Source organism: Fusarium oxysporum, chromosome 1 (assembly GCF_000149955.1).
Source record: "Fusarium oxysporum f. sp. lycopersici 4287 chromosome 1, whole genome shotgun sequence".
NCBI classification, from domain to species: domain Eukaryota; kingdom Fungi; phylum Ascomycota; class Sordariomycetes; order Hypocreales; family Nectriaceae; genus Fusarium; species Fusarium oxysporum.
In genome coordinates, this window is record NC_030986.1 from 2,407,221 (window position 1) to 2,423,279 (window position 16,059).

Sequence of the window (16,059 nt, forward strand, 5' to 3'; positions counted from 1 at the left end):
CTGTATACTCTGGTGATAATCCCTCTGTATGCACAGTGTGCTAGACTCAAAACCAAGATACGTTTATCACTATAATTATAGCACGTCACGCCTGTACCGACACCCAGAAGCATTCCTCGGAAAGCATAAACCCCAAGCATCAACTTAAAATCTGCGGGTTTTCCATTTCGAGAATTAGCTGCTTCAACACGAGCCGCATCAAAATAAAACAGCTGCAACTGGATCACCCATCCACTGCCGCCACCCGCCGGACTCGTGCTGTCCGCGCTGATCATGCTCTCTTCTCGTACAACGTTATCTTTAGACCAAAAAACAAGCAGGTCAAGTCGCATGTTTCTGAGCACGGCCTTTCGAAAACTTCCGTCCCTCCTTTTCGGTCCTGCGCTTCCAAACCAGAATCCTCTTCGTCCTGCTGCAGTGGCATACAGCACCGCCGCACCTCGCTTAACCGGGATTAACAGCTCCCGCCACAGACGACGCCACAATTGTGACTGTAGATCGCATTCGTGAAGATGGTATTGGATGTCACTGAGAGATTCATGAAGTGTCGCTTAATTTGCACGCTGACATGCAGTACTGAAAGCTAAGCGAGGCCTCGCTCTTTCCACAGTATTGTCTATCGCATCTCGTACCGCCGCCTGAGAAGTTCGGTCTCCAACCGAGGCATCTCAGCAAGGTCAGAATCTCACACCGAACTCTTGAGTGTCACGGCGCGGGTCTCGGAGTTCTAAGCAGGCCCACTGACCCGGAGCGGATCTGAGATTTGAAGCCGTCTGTGTTCTTGTGGGGCTTTTGTGGTGGGACACCGGAGTTGCTCCGGACAAGGAGAGCCCCTGAAATCGGTGATCAAGTGAGGCTTTGATAGGGGGCTATAGATAAATCTCGCAACAGATCACGTTCGTCTCATTGTTGAAAGAACACCCAAGAACACGATCAACATTCACCTGTTAAGACAGTTCGTGGTAAATCGGTTCTGTTCATTACATTAATCCTCGACTAGTTGGAAGTGGATCAAAGGCTACATCCTCAGCCAGCTGTGAAGGTGCCTCTGCTTCCGGCGGCAGCGTAGACTCTCCCTTGTTAACCTTGAGACCCTGCCTCACTCCAAGCTCGCGGCCGATGAACTGTAACGATTCACCTGCGGCTTCGCTCTGCTCGTTTAGCGTTGACGGTACGAGGTAGACTGCCGTCAGAGGCCATATCAATTTCAACGCGTCAAACACTGTCCTTGGTGATGGGTTGTTGCGGAAAGATGCCGGGTCGAGATGCCGATTCACTGCCTCCATGACAAGTTTTGCGCTGTCTCGAACCCGGTATACGCAATGCGAGCGCAGCACCTTGAGCTCTTGCAGGGGAATGGGAGCAGTCGGATGATGAGTTAAAAAGTTTGCGAAGGTCAAAATGACATGGTAGCCTTTTACTCGCGCCGAGTTGAGCATGTTTCGTAGATAGGGGTTGAAAACCTCGTCGATGTAATGGTAGCCTGCGTCAAAAGTCGTGAAATGATCTTCGGCCTTGAAAACGATACCAACTAAATCGTAGTACTGCAGGGCAGCGGTGTCAAAATCTCGAGCTCGAATGATATCGAGAATACGCTTTTGAACATGTGCCATCTTGCAGATATAATCGCCGACTTCAACAGCCAATCCTTCTCCTGGATGAAGGGTTTGTCTGATGGCGGCAAACCATTCCTGGGATTCCGGAGGGCACTCGAGGCTTGTCAGAAGACACCGTACTTGCTAATAGCTTGTTAGTTGGGAGTGAGATATCAGATCGAAGTGACATACCACCATGTTGTAGGCAGGCCAGAAACCCATTCTCGATCCCGGCCGTCGCAAAGAAGCCGTTCCTCTTTGCTGAAGAATACTGTATAGCCCATTGGTATGGAGATGCCACGGGTTCAGGGGCGATATGCGGTTGATGGAGCCCATAAGAAGCTATTAAAACATAAGTATAAGAATGGCGGGAAGAAGTCATGTTGCTCACTTCATAGTTCGTTAGAATCCATACTGTCGCGAGAACATCATCTCTCATGGCGCCCTCTGGTGTTTTGAGTGCTTCACTAACAGAGCTCAAGGTTTTACCAAGGTAGGTTCCAAGTTCCTTGTCGGTCTGCTCGACAGATCCATTGTCGATAGCGGTGGGATGTCGCAGATTGGTGATGTATGTACGGGCAAAGAGATGAGTGGCCCAAAGAAGAGGCCCTTGAGGACCGCTCTTTTTGTATGTGTCATGGAGGAAATCCAAAGTATAGTAGACATTGAGAAGGATCGGGATGGAATGGGCGGTCCAATGCTCATTAAGGGATTGGGGCAGGATGAGCGCCCTTCCAGTTCTGGTGAATTCGACAAGGTCGACTATTGTGGGTGAGACAGGGCTGAATTCACGATCAACTTCTTCAGTGACTGATGGCGTGGCAGCATCTCCATTCGACGAAGAGGAGGAGGAAGATGAGCCAAAAGACATGACAGACTCCCCACGAGTCTGAGCCGGAGCATTTTGCTGAGTCCTCTTCTTCCTCTTCTTGATGGTGGTTGGGTTAGCATTGCGAAAGACAAGCTCCTGTTCATCCCGATATCCCGGACATTCAGTCCCGTATTTGATGCATCTTTGACATGATGGTCTGCCAAGATCACACTGTTGATGTCGTCAGCAATTGGAATGTAATGGGTTGATATGCTCGAGCGTCTCTCTTATGACATAACCGCGTAAGCACAGAATAAGAGGCTCAAAGGCTGCACCGACCTTGACACGTCGTGATCGACAAAGATGGCAATCTTTGCTTGGCTTTCCCGTGTTGGGCATTATTCAAGAAACGACAGGACGCACGGGTAGCGTTATGGGTAGCTAGGTATGGCAGAGAGTCATGCAGGCCCCGTTATCGTTGTTGGATTGTCAGAGTTGAAACGGGTAATCCTTTCGAAGCTGTCGTCGTCGGAAAGGGATTAGCGGGCCATACAGGGCTGAAGGGTGGATACAGAGCAGGGAATAGGAGCATCACGTGCGGGGAAGCTGTACAGCACTGTCTCTTACACTGTCGAAGTTATCAACACCTTTGGTCAAGAGAAATCTCGCTTGAGATAGCCTGGATTACTCGAACATAGTCAAATCCTTGAAAGTTCTATGAAGTTTCAAACTTGAACCTGACGTCTCTCATAACTAAAGGTACATAGGCGCAGAAGCGGAGACATCTCATGGTCATAACCCCAGCGAAACTTCACCTCTCGAACGCAACATTGGAAACATTGGAAACATCATGCTGAGTGCTTTGAGTTCAGCGGCGGTCGATGAATCTTCACCCCCGGTCACAGTTTTTCACGTTTGTTGAAGATGGGAAGCTCCGTGACTTGAATATGACAGCGAAGTGTTTCGCCCTGCTCACGGACAATGGCTCATGGACTCTATCTCCAAGTAACTAATTAATAACATGCGATAACTATACCAACTCTGCGCCCTGGCCAACTAATACGACATATTCTCAACCTTGCGTCCGACAGCATCGTTATGCCTCCGTTCCTAGATGCAGATTCACCAGGATCATCGAAGCGTCGACTACAGAAAAATGATGTTTGTCGCCTGGGAGACGAGATTTTAGGACGAACTAACCAAGATGAAGGCAATATTGTCCCAGAATTAGTGTTACAATGATGCCAGATTCTTGGTCGACGGGAAGGGAGAAGCCTTAGATGGAACAAATTCCCCAGGGTCTTGACTGGCAAACAGCGGGAACATATTCACACACAGGCTGCTAAGATACAATCGGGGATGTCAAATATCAACAGATATTTAGTCAGATATGTTCTATCAGACCCTAACACTTTCCACTGTATAAGTATACTATTGATATACTATAACGGTTATAGATGTCTATTGTTTTACAAATATGTACTCACATTTAATTCATAAACACAACCGATTGGGATGAACTTGAGTTTGCGTGTGATGGCAAGGGCCCTATTGTTCACCAACAACACAGGTTCAAAACACAAAAGCGTCTGGTGAATGAACATTGGTCCCTGCGAGGCACTGCGAATTGCATTTGTTCCTAGCGCCTATTGTTCGAATGATTGCCTCTAGCGTTACTGCCACTGCCAACCGGCTGCCACTGAAGGCTTCTTGGGCCACTTGACGTGCACAGCAGCCTCGTCTATAACATTCTCTTCTCCTTAGTTTCTTCTCCTCTCACTTTTCTTTCTCCCACAACCACAGCAACCACACACTTTAGATCACTATATATCTCCCCCATCGCATCTTCCTCTCTCTTATTTCCCTCTTATACATACCCAATACAGATATCTCACACTTCCTTATCAACTGCCAATACCTTTCACAGCACAAATCTACTTCCACTCTACCGAGATGAACGTCGAACTTCAAGCAAAGTTTCGCGGGTCGATTCTAACCCGCAGCTCTTTTATGGATTTCATTAATGCAGGCAAGCCTGTTTACAGCACTTTGACGAGCAATCCCTCAACCCCGGATATTGAGCCTCATTCCATTCAGCCCATGACACCTGAGGTTGAGACTCCCAAGGATAAGACTGAAGTTCGGGACACTTCATTCTTCCACACCCAAGCTTCCTCTATCGAGGCCAACATCCAATACGGCACTGTAGAGCCTACTACTCCCGAATATACTCTTGTTCTTGGCACCGAAGATGAGTCTGTCACAAACCAGTCTCCTAGAGAGCCCCTAACGACCGACAACACTATGGATGACCATACTACCACCCACCCTGCTCTTCACGGTGTCACTATCCCTCAGATCTTCGTCACGGCACCTACCACCTGTGATTCCGGTTTAGCTGAGGCCGGGGTTTGTGATTTCGAGTTTTCCGATGATGGCGAGGAGTTCGAATTTTACGATGAATTCGATGAGGACGTCAATGGATTTCCAACCCAATACCTCACCCCGGAACCTTATATCACCAAAGACATGGCCGCTCAGGCTAGAACCACTGAAGTTGAAAGTGTCGAATTGGAAGTCACGGGCATTGACACTGATCCTGAAACCCATGCCCATACTCTCGACGACGATTCTGTATCCACAGAAACTAGCGAGAGCGTTTCTAATGAGAGCGGGAAGCCTATGATTTGCTTTGACGAGAGCGGAGATCTCTACCTAAAGGTGGGACAAAACCCAGGACGGATTATGCTCGTCGATTCCCGAGCCCTCAGCCGCGTGTCTCCTAGACTCAAGGAGGTCGTTTCCCGTAACCAGAAAGACACCAAAGATGGCGGCGACTGGACTATCGAGCTGCCGGATGACGATGCTGTCCCTTTCACAGTCCTTCTGAACATGATTCATACACGTTTCGAGAAAGTGCCCGCCAAGGTATCACTCAAGAAGCTGTATGGGGCCTGCATACTTACCAGCAAGTATGAGATGACACAAGTCCTACGACCTGTGGCTGAACGCTGGTTCAATGCCGTGGGTACCTCCACTGGAGACTATGGGCTCTTTTTCAAGAAGGCATATATCGCATGGGAATTGGGTTTCTCTGAGGAGCTCAGCGATATGGTCGGACATGTTGTGCTCAACTGCTCGTTGGATTTAGACGATCAGCTCGTCATTGGAGAGAACAAGGAGCGACTTTGCGACTTTGAAGGATTCCAACGAATTCCTATTCTTGGTAAGTACAAACACGTTTCTTCTCTTGAACGCCGCTAACTCCCTCACAGACTGTATCACAGAACACCGCGAACTCGCTCTAGAAACTTGCTGGTATAAGAGCCAGAAGCTGGGCGAACAAGTCCTCTATAGCTCTGTCAAGGGACGTATGTGCGGCGCTTCCCATAGCCGAGAGGACATGTGTCTGATGCTGGGCAAGATGCTAAGCAAGGCTGGCGAAGAAGGAATACTCGACCTTTTCCATTTTGGGGGCAGTCTCGACGTATTCCGGTCCTCGGATCTAGACCTGAAGACCCTTGAGCACAAGATTAGTCTCGTGGCTGATTACATCGACTTGTGTGGATGGTGCCCTGCAGTACTCGAGACGGTCGAGGAGGTTAGGCAACAACTTCGAAGAGCCGCCGATCCCCTCTACTTGAGCCATCTTCGGGCTTTGCAAATCCAAGCCGCCAAGGTTAGAATGATTCCTGGGGTCTCGGATAAAGAGGATGACGACGAGGAATGAGTTTACAGGTGAACGGGCGGTATTTGATATTTCGATTGGTGATTGGTGAGTCACATTGTGTGAGTTATTTGACAAGCATCTTCTCCTCATATTGATGTAGGATGAACAAAAGGAGAGCTTAGGCACTACTGGATGTTTATTATTGTTATTCTTCTTTCGAAGGGATGATTTCTCCATGTTGGTACTAGCAAACAGATCCAGCCGAGTATGAGCTATAGAATATCAGAGAAGGGTGGCTATATACCAAGTTTGTGCCAGAATGAGCCAAAGTCTTTCTAAAAAAAAAACTCATTCGGACCTATTTCATTTGCATATATGTAAAAACAAGACCAACATAACTACATACCGCCTCTTCAAGGTAGTTAGTCCACCAATGCCCAACGGTGAATGTCAAAAGCCTTGACACTGCTGCTGACACTGCCAACTGCCGATTTTCATCATGCACTTTGCACCGGTGAAACTGAAAGCCTTACGTACCTTGCTTCGCTGATCTCTGTTTTGTTTTGTTTTGTTTTGTTTTGTTCTTTCTTCCTTGACTCCCTCATCTTCACTCTCTTGAAGTCTTCTGTTAGCACGCTCCGAATACGCGAAGCTCGTCATGCCATCGCCTGGTGCCTCGTCACCCGATACCATCGTTTTCGATGATAGCGGAGATCTCTGGCTGACTGTCGGTTCCGGTTCATCTTCTACAATCCTCCATGTTGACTCTCACGCCCTCTGCCGGGCCTCCAAGGTCTTCCGCGCCATGCTACGGGGCCGCTTCAGCGACTCGAAGCCCGCCAACGACCTGCATCGCTGGGGAGTAAAGCTTCCCGAGGACAATCCAGAAGCCTTTGTTGTTCTCATGGACATCGTCCATGCAAACTTCGATCATGCCCCTCTGGATCTAAGGCCTCAAGAGCTCTACAACATCTGCGTCTTGACCAACAAATACGACATGACCAAGACGCTGCGGCCGATGGCGACAGCGTGGTATCAAAGGCTCAAGAGCATGTGCCAGCGCAGTAAGAAGATGCAGGCATACAGCAAGAATCTATTTGTGGCTTGGGAGCTCGGATGCCAGGGCGCAGTGGAGGAGATGCTTCAGGATATCGCCGAAAAATGCCACGTCGACGAATTCGGCAGCTTGTTGATTGATAGACATACTCGGCTGGACGACTTGGAAACTTTCAGACTGATTCCTTTGATCGGTAAGTTAAGACGACTTTCGATTTAGCCACAATTATCTAATCCCGAGTCTGTCAGATCCCATTGCTCAACACCGCGTCAAGATGCTCGAAATCTTCCATGCAGAAGGCAAGGAGATAGCAATCAAGATTCTCGCCAAACGCCCACTCTGTTGGCATACCGGCCCTTGCTCTGCTGTGAACCTTGCAGACGGCATCCCCGACAAATTCATCCAAGCGACACAAGACCTTGGGATAGATTCCTTTTTCATGCCCTCGTTGAACGCCGACCAACTTGGATATCGAGGCAGCGTGTCAAGATTGCATCGCCTATTTAAAGAAGTCGAAAGGCTTGCATTTGGAGAGCATCACCCTCACTACTGGTGCACAGGTTTTCAACGGAGCCCATTCTCAAGTATCCTCTCGGCGTGCTATCAACGACTGGACTTGATATTGTCTAGCCGCCATATGGATATGCTCATGGACCAAGCCTGCAAGATTGAGATGACGGCGTTCATGGGCAGTGATGACAAGGCTTTTCTGGAAGATGAAGACAGTGAATATGATGGGAACTGTGGTTTTCGAAGCCTCTCGGTTGATACTCGATACTAATCAACCCTCAGGGTTGACTCTTTGCGTGGCAAATCGTGCTCATTCCTTGAGATTTGTTCCGAAGCCAATCACAGGAGAAACTGCAAGAGTCACAAGGGAAACGTGAGGGAAAACATCATAGGGAGTTTAGTCATTCATGTATAGTCATAGCAGCACTACGTTCTCTTGAAATCGTATCTTTCGGAAATGCACGAAGAAATTTCTCGTCATCTCCATTAACCCTGAGTCCTGTGTCCTATCGCCATTTGAGGCCTTTCATAAATTTCCTAATTAGGCCGCCCCGTTCACTCTCACTGGCCAGCTCCCATCACCCCGCTTTCGTTCGACATGGTCTTAGTCACTTGAGAAGAGTGAATTAAAACGAGGACAATGCCACACGAATATTGTGTCTTTTCGTTAGTAATTCTACTATTGGCCAGTTACTAAGCCCTGGTTCTGTCTTTCTCCTTTATAAGCCCCTTGTAGCCTCTCTGTCTCCTCTCTCGTCTTTTCACTTCTTCAACACCAGCACCATGGCTCACTACTCTCAACGCAAAGACATTCTTCCCCTCACCGGCGGCTGCGCTTGCGGTCTTATCCGCTACCAGCTTACTCTCCACCCCCTTATAGTTCATTGTTGCTACTGTACTACATGCCAGCGTCAGACGGGCTCTATTTGTGCCCTCAATGCTGTCATAGAGTCCACCGCCCTGACTCTCCTCCCTTCAGCACCCCCCACTATCGTTGGTTCTTCTTCCAACCCGGACCCTATCCCCTCTGCTGTTCAGCCCGCCTTTGCACGTCTTACATCCGCAGAGTCAACTACACGTGAACCTCGCCCCGAAGCCGAACCCTTGTCTGTGTGTCTTCCTACAGCATCCGGCGTGGGACAGACACTTGTTGGATGTCCTGTGTGCCATACTGGTCTGTGGAATTACTACGCGGATGCTGGGCCTCATCTGTCATATGTTCGTGTTGGGACCTTGGACAGGCCCTGGGATATTCAGCCGGACGCCCACATTTACACGCAGAATCGTCAGAGTTGGGTAACTGTCAACGATGGGAAGCCATCTTTTGAGGGGTATTATACCAGGCGTGAGGACTACCCTGAGAGATGATGCCCTCAAGAGGTATGAGGCGCTCAAGCCGCAGGTTACTGAGATGAAGGCAGAGCTAATGGTCGGCTGGGAGTGAGTTACGAATGAAAGTATAGCAACAATGAGAGAATAGCACAATGCAGATCGCGAATTGTTACAAGTATTGTTTATAGCTGCGCTCGAAGACACGCAATGTCATTAAAGCCATTATCATTATAATGCTCCAAAGCAGAAGACACAGCTTCTGTATTCAACCTCAGCCCCAACCAATTTGATATATACACAAGAGATCACGCTCAGTGGCCCATCGCTCAGAACCTGTGCTGTAGCCACGCTGGCTATGAACTTTGAATTGCATGCAGTCCTACTCCATCCGTGATCACCTATCCCCTTGACCAACAAAGACCTGTCCCAACTTGTGCCCTATGGCAGACTAATATATGATATATGTAACAAAAAGAAGCAAAACAGACCAGTTGTTGCTCGAGAACGCCTTAAAATTGGATGCCAAATACAAGTATAGTTGAAAATCTCCAACAAATGAGAAGATCACTCAGAGCGATCTGAAATCATACCAGGTCCCTCATATCCCACATCTAAGCCCCTGGGACCGGTTGTATGCAAAGAAGCCGTGAAATCACCTCAGTGATGTATGTTTGTGCGAAAGCAAATATGACCATGCTCATAGTGAACGCATGCAATAAGGCAAGGGAATCATGAGTAAGAAAGAACGTATTGCACAATGTGTAGAGTGCTTGGAAAATGAGCTTGTCTCAGGTGTCACAGCTTCTAGCCGCCAACTTTACGGAAGCCCTCCACTCCAAGGACAGGTATCTCAACGTCGCCAAGGTTTTCCATTCCCTCATCACGACGACGCTCAACGAAGTTGTTGCACTCAAAAACAACCTGCGCCCACTCGGCGAGCGAGCGTCCAGTATAGACAGAATTCTTGACGTACAGGCCAATTGGCTTGACAGGATCCACCACAGCATCGGTGAAAGAGCCCATGTTTGGGTTGGGCGACGATGACGGTGACGGTGACGGCGATGGTGAAAGCGAGGGGCTGGCTTTGATGCTGGGTGTTTGAGGGGATTCGTCACTCAGGCTCGGAAGCGTGACCTCAAGCTTCCAACTTGGAGGCCCATTTTGCTCATCAGTTGGGCTCAGCGAATTTGCATTCCTAGCATTGTCGATGAGCCCTTGCTGGGGGCTGCCAGAGAACTTGCGTGTTGGCGCTGCATATCCAGCTGGCACAGTAAAGCCATTGACTCGTAAAGGTCCACTAATGCGAGTCTGTGCAGGGCCGGGAAGTCGAGGGCGAGTCAGGAAACGATCTCGAAGAGGTGCTGCCTGTTGTTGCCAAGCAAGAATAAACTTGAACACATATTTTGGCTCCTCGTAGGTTGGCTGAGAATACAAGGAGTCATCTTCAGATGGACGGCCCTTGTTATGATTAACATTGGAGTTCCTATTCGTTTGGGCGACACCAGAAGAACGAGACTCTGCTGTCTCACGACGGACAGTCTGGAAATCATCGTCCCAACCAGCGCCTGCACCCGCATTACCGCCAAGAGAAAGGACTTTTCCTAATAGTGACCATCGTTTCCTTCCGTCATTCCTAGACGGGTCAGGAGGCAGGCCATTCAGAACGCTTGTGTCGCTATTAGGAAGTTTCGCGAAGGAATCAAAGCTACCCATATATAGCCCAGGCTGGGGAACATTAATCTCTTGGCGAATGATCATAAAACGTTTGCCGGGTGCGGGATTCACTGGGGCAGTTGAAGGGGGGATTCGCTGTTCTTGTTCGGCAGTGTGCTTTATATGCAGATAGTGAGACCACGTCGTCTGAAGTCGCTCAGCTACAAGAGCAAAGATTTGACTATTCCGAGTTAGCAAGCATCACAAAAGCGAAGCGAGGGCGCCTTACCCATCAACTTCATCCAGCGTTCCCGTATCTCGGCACATCCGCCAGCACAGCAAACGCTGGTAGTAAGCCCGAACCATTGGGCACCAGTGGTTGAAAAACTCATTAAAAGTCTCCTCGGTGAGCAGCCAGTCCTTGCATACGGCCAATTTGCGCACGGGGTCCTTCGAAATGGCATCCCAGATGGAGTAGACCAATGCCAACATTCGAATCTCAGACATGGTGTTGAAAGAGCTCATGACTTTCTGGCAAACGTCAAACCAAAATGCCCAGTCAAGATAGCTATTCGAGCAGTCAGGATCCTCAAACTCGCTATAGAGCACGAGAACTTCCTCCAAGAAGTCGCACAGGGTGAAACAAGCAGGATGGTTGTATTTCGACACCTTGCGGGTCGCAGCCTTCATCATGGTTGCAAAGGTCTCTGCAAATGTGTGACGAGCGCCGGCGATCTCGGTTGATTCAACTGAAAGGAAGTCTTTCAACAGCATGATGCATCGGTTTTCGGACATGCCTCTCATAACGTTGCTGACAGGTAGTGGCAGAGCCATTGCGGCATCAGCACCTGACATAGAGTCCATCGCAGGAGGGCTAAAGCTACCGTCCATTGGAGACTGACGGTGAACTGTTGTATCCAGAACGTAAAGAAGCTGAGCTTGAACAAGAGCAAATGCAGGAGACCTAGCCTTTTCGAGCAGGGGCAGTCCAGAGGGCATGAATTGCTCAGAGAGGATATGGAAATATTTGCAGAAGATGAAGAATACATCTGTGTCTCGGCCTTTCCAGCGAGCCGCCCAGGGACCTGTCCAAGGGATTCTAGACACCAGCATAGGCAATCTGGGAACCTTCTTAAGGCCATCCCACATACCCTTTGGCGATGTCCAGGCGAATACTCCAATAGTTGGAGGGAATAAAGCAGCAATGTCGTCGCTCTCCCCTTTGTTCTTTCTTGGAAGGCCAAGCTCATCAGCTACTCGTCGAATGAGTTCAGGGGAAAGTCCCCAGAGTCTGATCAGGATATCTGCAACGCCGGGTGCGAAGAAAAATGCATAGGCACAAGCCTTTCCAGCAAAGTTAACCAGGCTGACTGGGACGTGACGGAGCGAAAGCTTTTCAACTACAAAACCCATTTGCTTGACCAAGTTGGAAACAAACATAGTCCTAACATTGTGTTCGGCTGACTCTTCTAAGAAAGCCGCTTGGCTCGATGTGACAGAAGAGGCGGAAGAGGTGGTCAGAGATCGCGCACGAACGCGCTCAGCCGGAGATCGGTTGATAAGAGGTAGGAAGTATGATGTAGCTTGTCGCCATTCGTGTCGTGTCATGAGAAGTGTCGCGGCATCGAAAAGAACCGGACGATCAACACCAGGGACAGGCTGGGGCGCCTGACCATCCAGCATTTCCAGGATTGCAATCCACCACTTGTTCAAAATTGTCGCCCTTCGATCGACATCTTCGGGGTAGAGCTTCTTGGTGGACTCATGATTCATCGTGTTTCGCAGGAATGGGAGAAGCTGTGTTTGAACCTGCGACATTCGCTGGGCTGTGCTCTTGGCAAGGAATCCCTTGAAATCCATGTCAATGGCCTTGAAAGACGACCACAGGACGTCTCTTTGTTGAGGTGGCATCTCGACGGACGCCGATTCATCGGTCACGGTTGTAGCGGAGGTGGTGTCGCAGGTGGAAGATTGCGGCGTACGTTCTTCTGCAGCGATAATCGAAGCTGGTGCTGCAAGACTTGTGGCCGAAGAAGCGCAGCTGTTGTCCGAGTCGGTGCTGGTATTGAGCTTTGACAGGCCAGCTTGTTTCGATTTGAGCTTTGAAAAGTAGCCGCTCGCTCGTGAAAAGGCTTTAGGACCAGCAGACTTGAGTGAATCAGTCGACTTGTTCTTGTCTGCCTGTTCGACGGTCAGACCAGGGCGTTTACGAGTCTTTGTAAGCTTCACTGATGTTGTGCTCTCGGATCGATTACGCCCAGATGACTCCTCGTTGTCCTTGGCCGAGTCTGCATTCTTCATGGGCGACGGGGAGCGAGATGGCCTCCATGACCGTTTGGCAAAGTTTGCGAAAGATCCTGATTTTGTCATCGTTCTCTGTAGGGGTTTCAAGTCTCCAATCGATCCATCGCCAAATTTCTTGTCGCCAGCAGAAGTTGTCGGTCGAGGAGGTTCTTCGTGAAGATCTGTTGTGCTCTTGGAGCTTGATAGCCAACCGCGGGTGTCTATGAGCGAGCTTGTTCTTTTTCGGGCATGTCTGGTGCGTGAGGGCTCCTCTGGAACCTCTTTTGTTTCAACGATTGAAGGGGTTGACACCGGTGCCGTCTTGCCAGCTTGTTCCCCTCCGAGGAAAACAGTTGTATCGAGGTTGAACTCGACATTAAACGTGGGAAGATCGAAACTCGGTATTGATTGAAGGTCGGACACGCTCTGGCGGTGCGGTGATTGAGTTGAGGAGGATTTATCGAGGGATGATAGCGAGAGAAGTTCTAGATCGGGGCTAGAGTGAGACCGCGGGAAGGAAGACGTCGTTTCCACAGCCGAAGCCATGATCATAGTTGAGCCTCCCATCTCATGACAAAACGATAGACAAATCAGGCAGCTCTCAACGAGAGAAGCGTCCCGCAGGCTGGTGCTCCTCTTGTTGGAAACCCGACCGTATTAAAAAATCAACAAAGCAGATAATTCTGATCTCAAATCACCATTATTCGATGCTACTCTGTCCGGCAGAGGAATGAGGGTTATAGGAGCAAAGGTATGGGGTTGCAATGCGGAGGAGAATGTTCGAGGTGGTTTGAAAGAAAGAAAGACGAGGCTTTCTCAGGGTTTCCATAGGCAAACTGCGAACTGCGAAGTGAACTGACTGGCTCGTACTGTACCATAGAGTACCTGGGCGTCTGCTAGCGTGCTGCAGCCTGCAACCTCCACACCACAGGATTGATGGATCGCCACGGACTAGCCGGGGGGAGCGGCAAGACGGAGGAGGTAGGTGGTGATTGACAGGGTGCCCCCCCTAAAGAAGCGACTTAGAGAGTCCGAAGTCTCCGTGCGGTTGGCCTTGTACCAGGCTGTACCGTGGAAAATGAGGCTATGCCCAGAGGGGCGACGCGCTGTTGTCAGAACGGGGCCGCGCACGGAATAAGAGATGAAATATTTTGTTGGTTTTTTTCCTTCCTGTCTGTCTCTTTTTCTCTCTCTTCTATTCTGACGGTGCGTATGATTGGGGAACCAGGCTAGAGATTTGAGATGTATAGCTTTCGAAATTGATCTCATAGAGGTCGTGGAATGAGCGGAGGTGCTCCACTGACACAAAACGTTTGCTGCAGCTTCAGCTCAGCAAATGAATTATTTGAAGAATTAACGAGTACCTATCCAATTTCGATCAACGTCGGCGAAATGAACAAAACGTCATTGATAAGACAACGGGGTCAGAGCACTTTCTTTCTTTGTTTCTTGTGTCATCGAATTCCAATCTTTCGGGAAACAACCTAGAACATTGAATCACATCACACAAAACAGACCCGGTGAAACGTCTGACGACAGTGCGCCCGCTATCATGGGTTGTCTAAGGCGCAAGTTTAATAAGCGTATCCAGGACTATTGAAAGAAGACTCGCGATAAAATCAAGGCACACAGCCTGCAGGAGAGCTAGTGCGCTGTCCTCATGTCGAGGAGATACGATTCGTTAGTCTGCCACACTTTACCTCTATACAAAAGCCAGGGGTGCAAAGCCTGGCGGTATACAGAGCTGAAGAGGCACAGATGGGCAGACGGAACCGAATGCAACCCTCAAATGTCTTGTAGGCATTGACAACTAAGCAATGAGATGCAGTGAGATGCACTATGTAACTCATGTTGACATGCCTCGATCATCATGATCCAAGTTTATTCCGATCTGTGCCATGTTTGCGGTCTCACTGCTATCCATGACCTAGCTATAACATGGCTAATTTATCCCCACGAGGAACCTCCCGATGGCGGTGGAGGAGGCGTAGAACATTGGCTTTATATGGCTTGTGTCTCATTACAAATTGATGACACGCCTCGAAATGATCGTCTGTATCCCGCTTTCACTGGCGAGTGACTTGCTTCTATGAGAAGCATTACAAGATCCTGTGTTATCATCCACGAGTCTCTAAAACGGGTGTTTCGAGTACATGTTGTTTCCAAGTTTTTCAGTGACATGCTATCAAGCTTTCCTCACTATAGGGGGACGATTCAAAGTAATATAACCCCCTAACTCATATTGTTACCGCCAGTTAAGCGCGAAATTGGAAATAGCCTGGGCTTGCCAGATGAAATCATCAATTTGTCAGTCAACCGCTGTCGGGCTGAGGTTTTAGTTAGTGGATATGAATGAGCCAGGGCCATGACAACTGACAGTGGAGCTACACCGTTGAGGCTGACTCTTGTGGTCTTACAAGGAGGCAGTGGCTGAGATGGACACAGCAACGGGCTTCATGTCTGGGGTTGAGATCTACAGCTCTCTACTGAAGGATACGTACTGATATCTAAGGTAAGGTATGTAGACAATCTTATATCAATACCATTGTCCGTAATTCCTGTCCAAGACATCAGATCGTTGAACTTGACATGTGCAAAGTTAAGCAAAGCTAAAAAAGTCCTCAGAAGTGGAATTTCTGGACATGACCGAGATTGTGGACCGACCGCAACACCACACGGGCAGCTCCAACTGATAAGGGAAGAAACTGTCCATAAGCTTATACAAGGGCGGATCAGAACAGGCTTCTAAATCGTATACGGATAGTCAATGGAGAAATCGCTTCATTATTAGCTGGACCTGAATTGAAAACTACAGCCGCCATTAAAGCGGTAACGAATCCAATCGATGCGCCCATCGTCATCCGTACCCGCCGGCCATAAAATAGACCTCTTAGACGATTCTTATATGACCAGTCTAGAAAGCCATTTCCCCAGTCGTTCAGCATTCCCGACTTGTTTAGTCTCCATGTTCAATAATTTTATCATTGGTTGGCTCATCATCCAAGTACATATTCACAAACTGATAAGATACGGATTTCGGAAGGCTCATACTCCGAGCAAGGGGTCCATTTGTCTGTTCATGGACATTGTACATAGGAGAGCTCATTTCTCACTGGCCCCCACCCAAAGTACCTCAATGTATTCATTG

The 16,059-nt window shown here is 48.9% G+C and overlaps 5 protein-coding genes across 7 annotated transcripts; 3 read left to right on the forward strand and 2 right to left on the reverse strand.

Annotated features, from left to right (window-relative positions):
• Positions 1–43: 43 nt before the first annotated feature.
• FOXG_00243 (uncharacterized protein) lies at positions 44–2,912 on the reverse strand. Of its 2 annotated transcripts, none has more exons than XM_018376473.1 (4): positions 2,746–2,912; positions 1,987–2,637; positions 1,788–1,937; positions 44–1,739 (listed from the first exon to the last, which is right to left on the reverse strand). In XM_018376473.1, the coding sequence occupies exons 1-4, from the start codon at positions 2,803–2,805 to the stop codon at positions 981–983; spliced, it is 1,620 nt and encodes a 539-aa protein (XP_018232054.1). In that variant the 5' UTR covers positions 2,806–2,912; the 3' UTR covers positions 44–980. The 2 variants fall into 2 exon arrangements, with proteins under 2 accessions (XP_018232054.1, XP_018232055.1); XM_018376474.1 differs by having other exon boundaries at positions 1,987–2,692.
• Positions 2,913–4,359: 1,447 nt separating this feature from the next.
• FOXG_00244 (uncharacterized protein) lies at positions 4,360–6,136 on the forward strand (the record flags this gene model as incomplete). The annotated part of the gene is made up of 2 exons (XM_018376475.1): positions 4,360–5,632; positions 5,682–6,136. 2 exons carry the CDS (start codon positions 4,360–4,362, stop codon positions 6,134–6,136), a joined length of 1,728 nt encoding a protein of 575 aa, XP_018232056.1.
• A 598-nt stretch (positions 6,137–6,734) lies between these two features.
• FOXG_00245 (uncharacterized protein) lies at positions 6,735–7,914 on the forward strand (the record flags this gene model as incomplete). Its single annotated transcript, XM_018376476.1, has 2 exons — positions 6,735–7,326; positions 7,382–7,914. 2 exons carry the CDS (start codon positions 6,735–6,737, stop codon positions 7,912–7,914), a joined length of 1,125 nt encoding a protein of 374 aa, XP_018232057.1.
• Positions 7,915–8,426: 512 nt separating this feature from the next.
• Positions 8,427–9,197, forward strand: FOXG_00246 (uncharacterized protein; the record flags this gene model as incomplete). Its single annotated transcript, XM_018376477.1, has 1 exon — positions 8,427–9,197. One exon carries the CDS (start codon positions 8,427–8,429, stop codon positions 9,009–9,011), a length of 585 nt encoding a protein of 194 aa, XP_018232058.1. The 3' UTR covers positions 9,012–9,197.
• FOXG_00247 (uncharacterized protein) lies at positions 8,603–15,478 on the reverse strand. 2 transcript variants are annotated; one of them, XM_018376478.1, is made up of 3 exons: positions 15,289–15,478; positions 10,918–15,238; positions 8,603–10,869 (listed from the first exon to the last, which is right to left on the reverse strand). In XM_018376478.1, exons 2-3 carry the CDS (start codon positions 13,476–13,478, stop codon positions 9,780–9,782), a joined length of 3,651 nt encoding a protein of 1,216 aa, XP_018232059.1. In that variant the 5' UTR covers positions 13,479–15,238; positions 15,289–15,478; the 3' UTR covers positions 8,603–9,779. The 2 variants fall into 2 exon arrangements, with proteins under 2 accessions (XP_018232059.1, XP_018232060.1); XM_018376479.1 differs by having other exon boundaries at positions 10,918–15,230; positions 15,289–15,386.
• Positions 15,479–16,059: the final 581 nt, after the last annotated feature.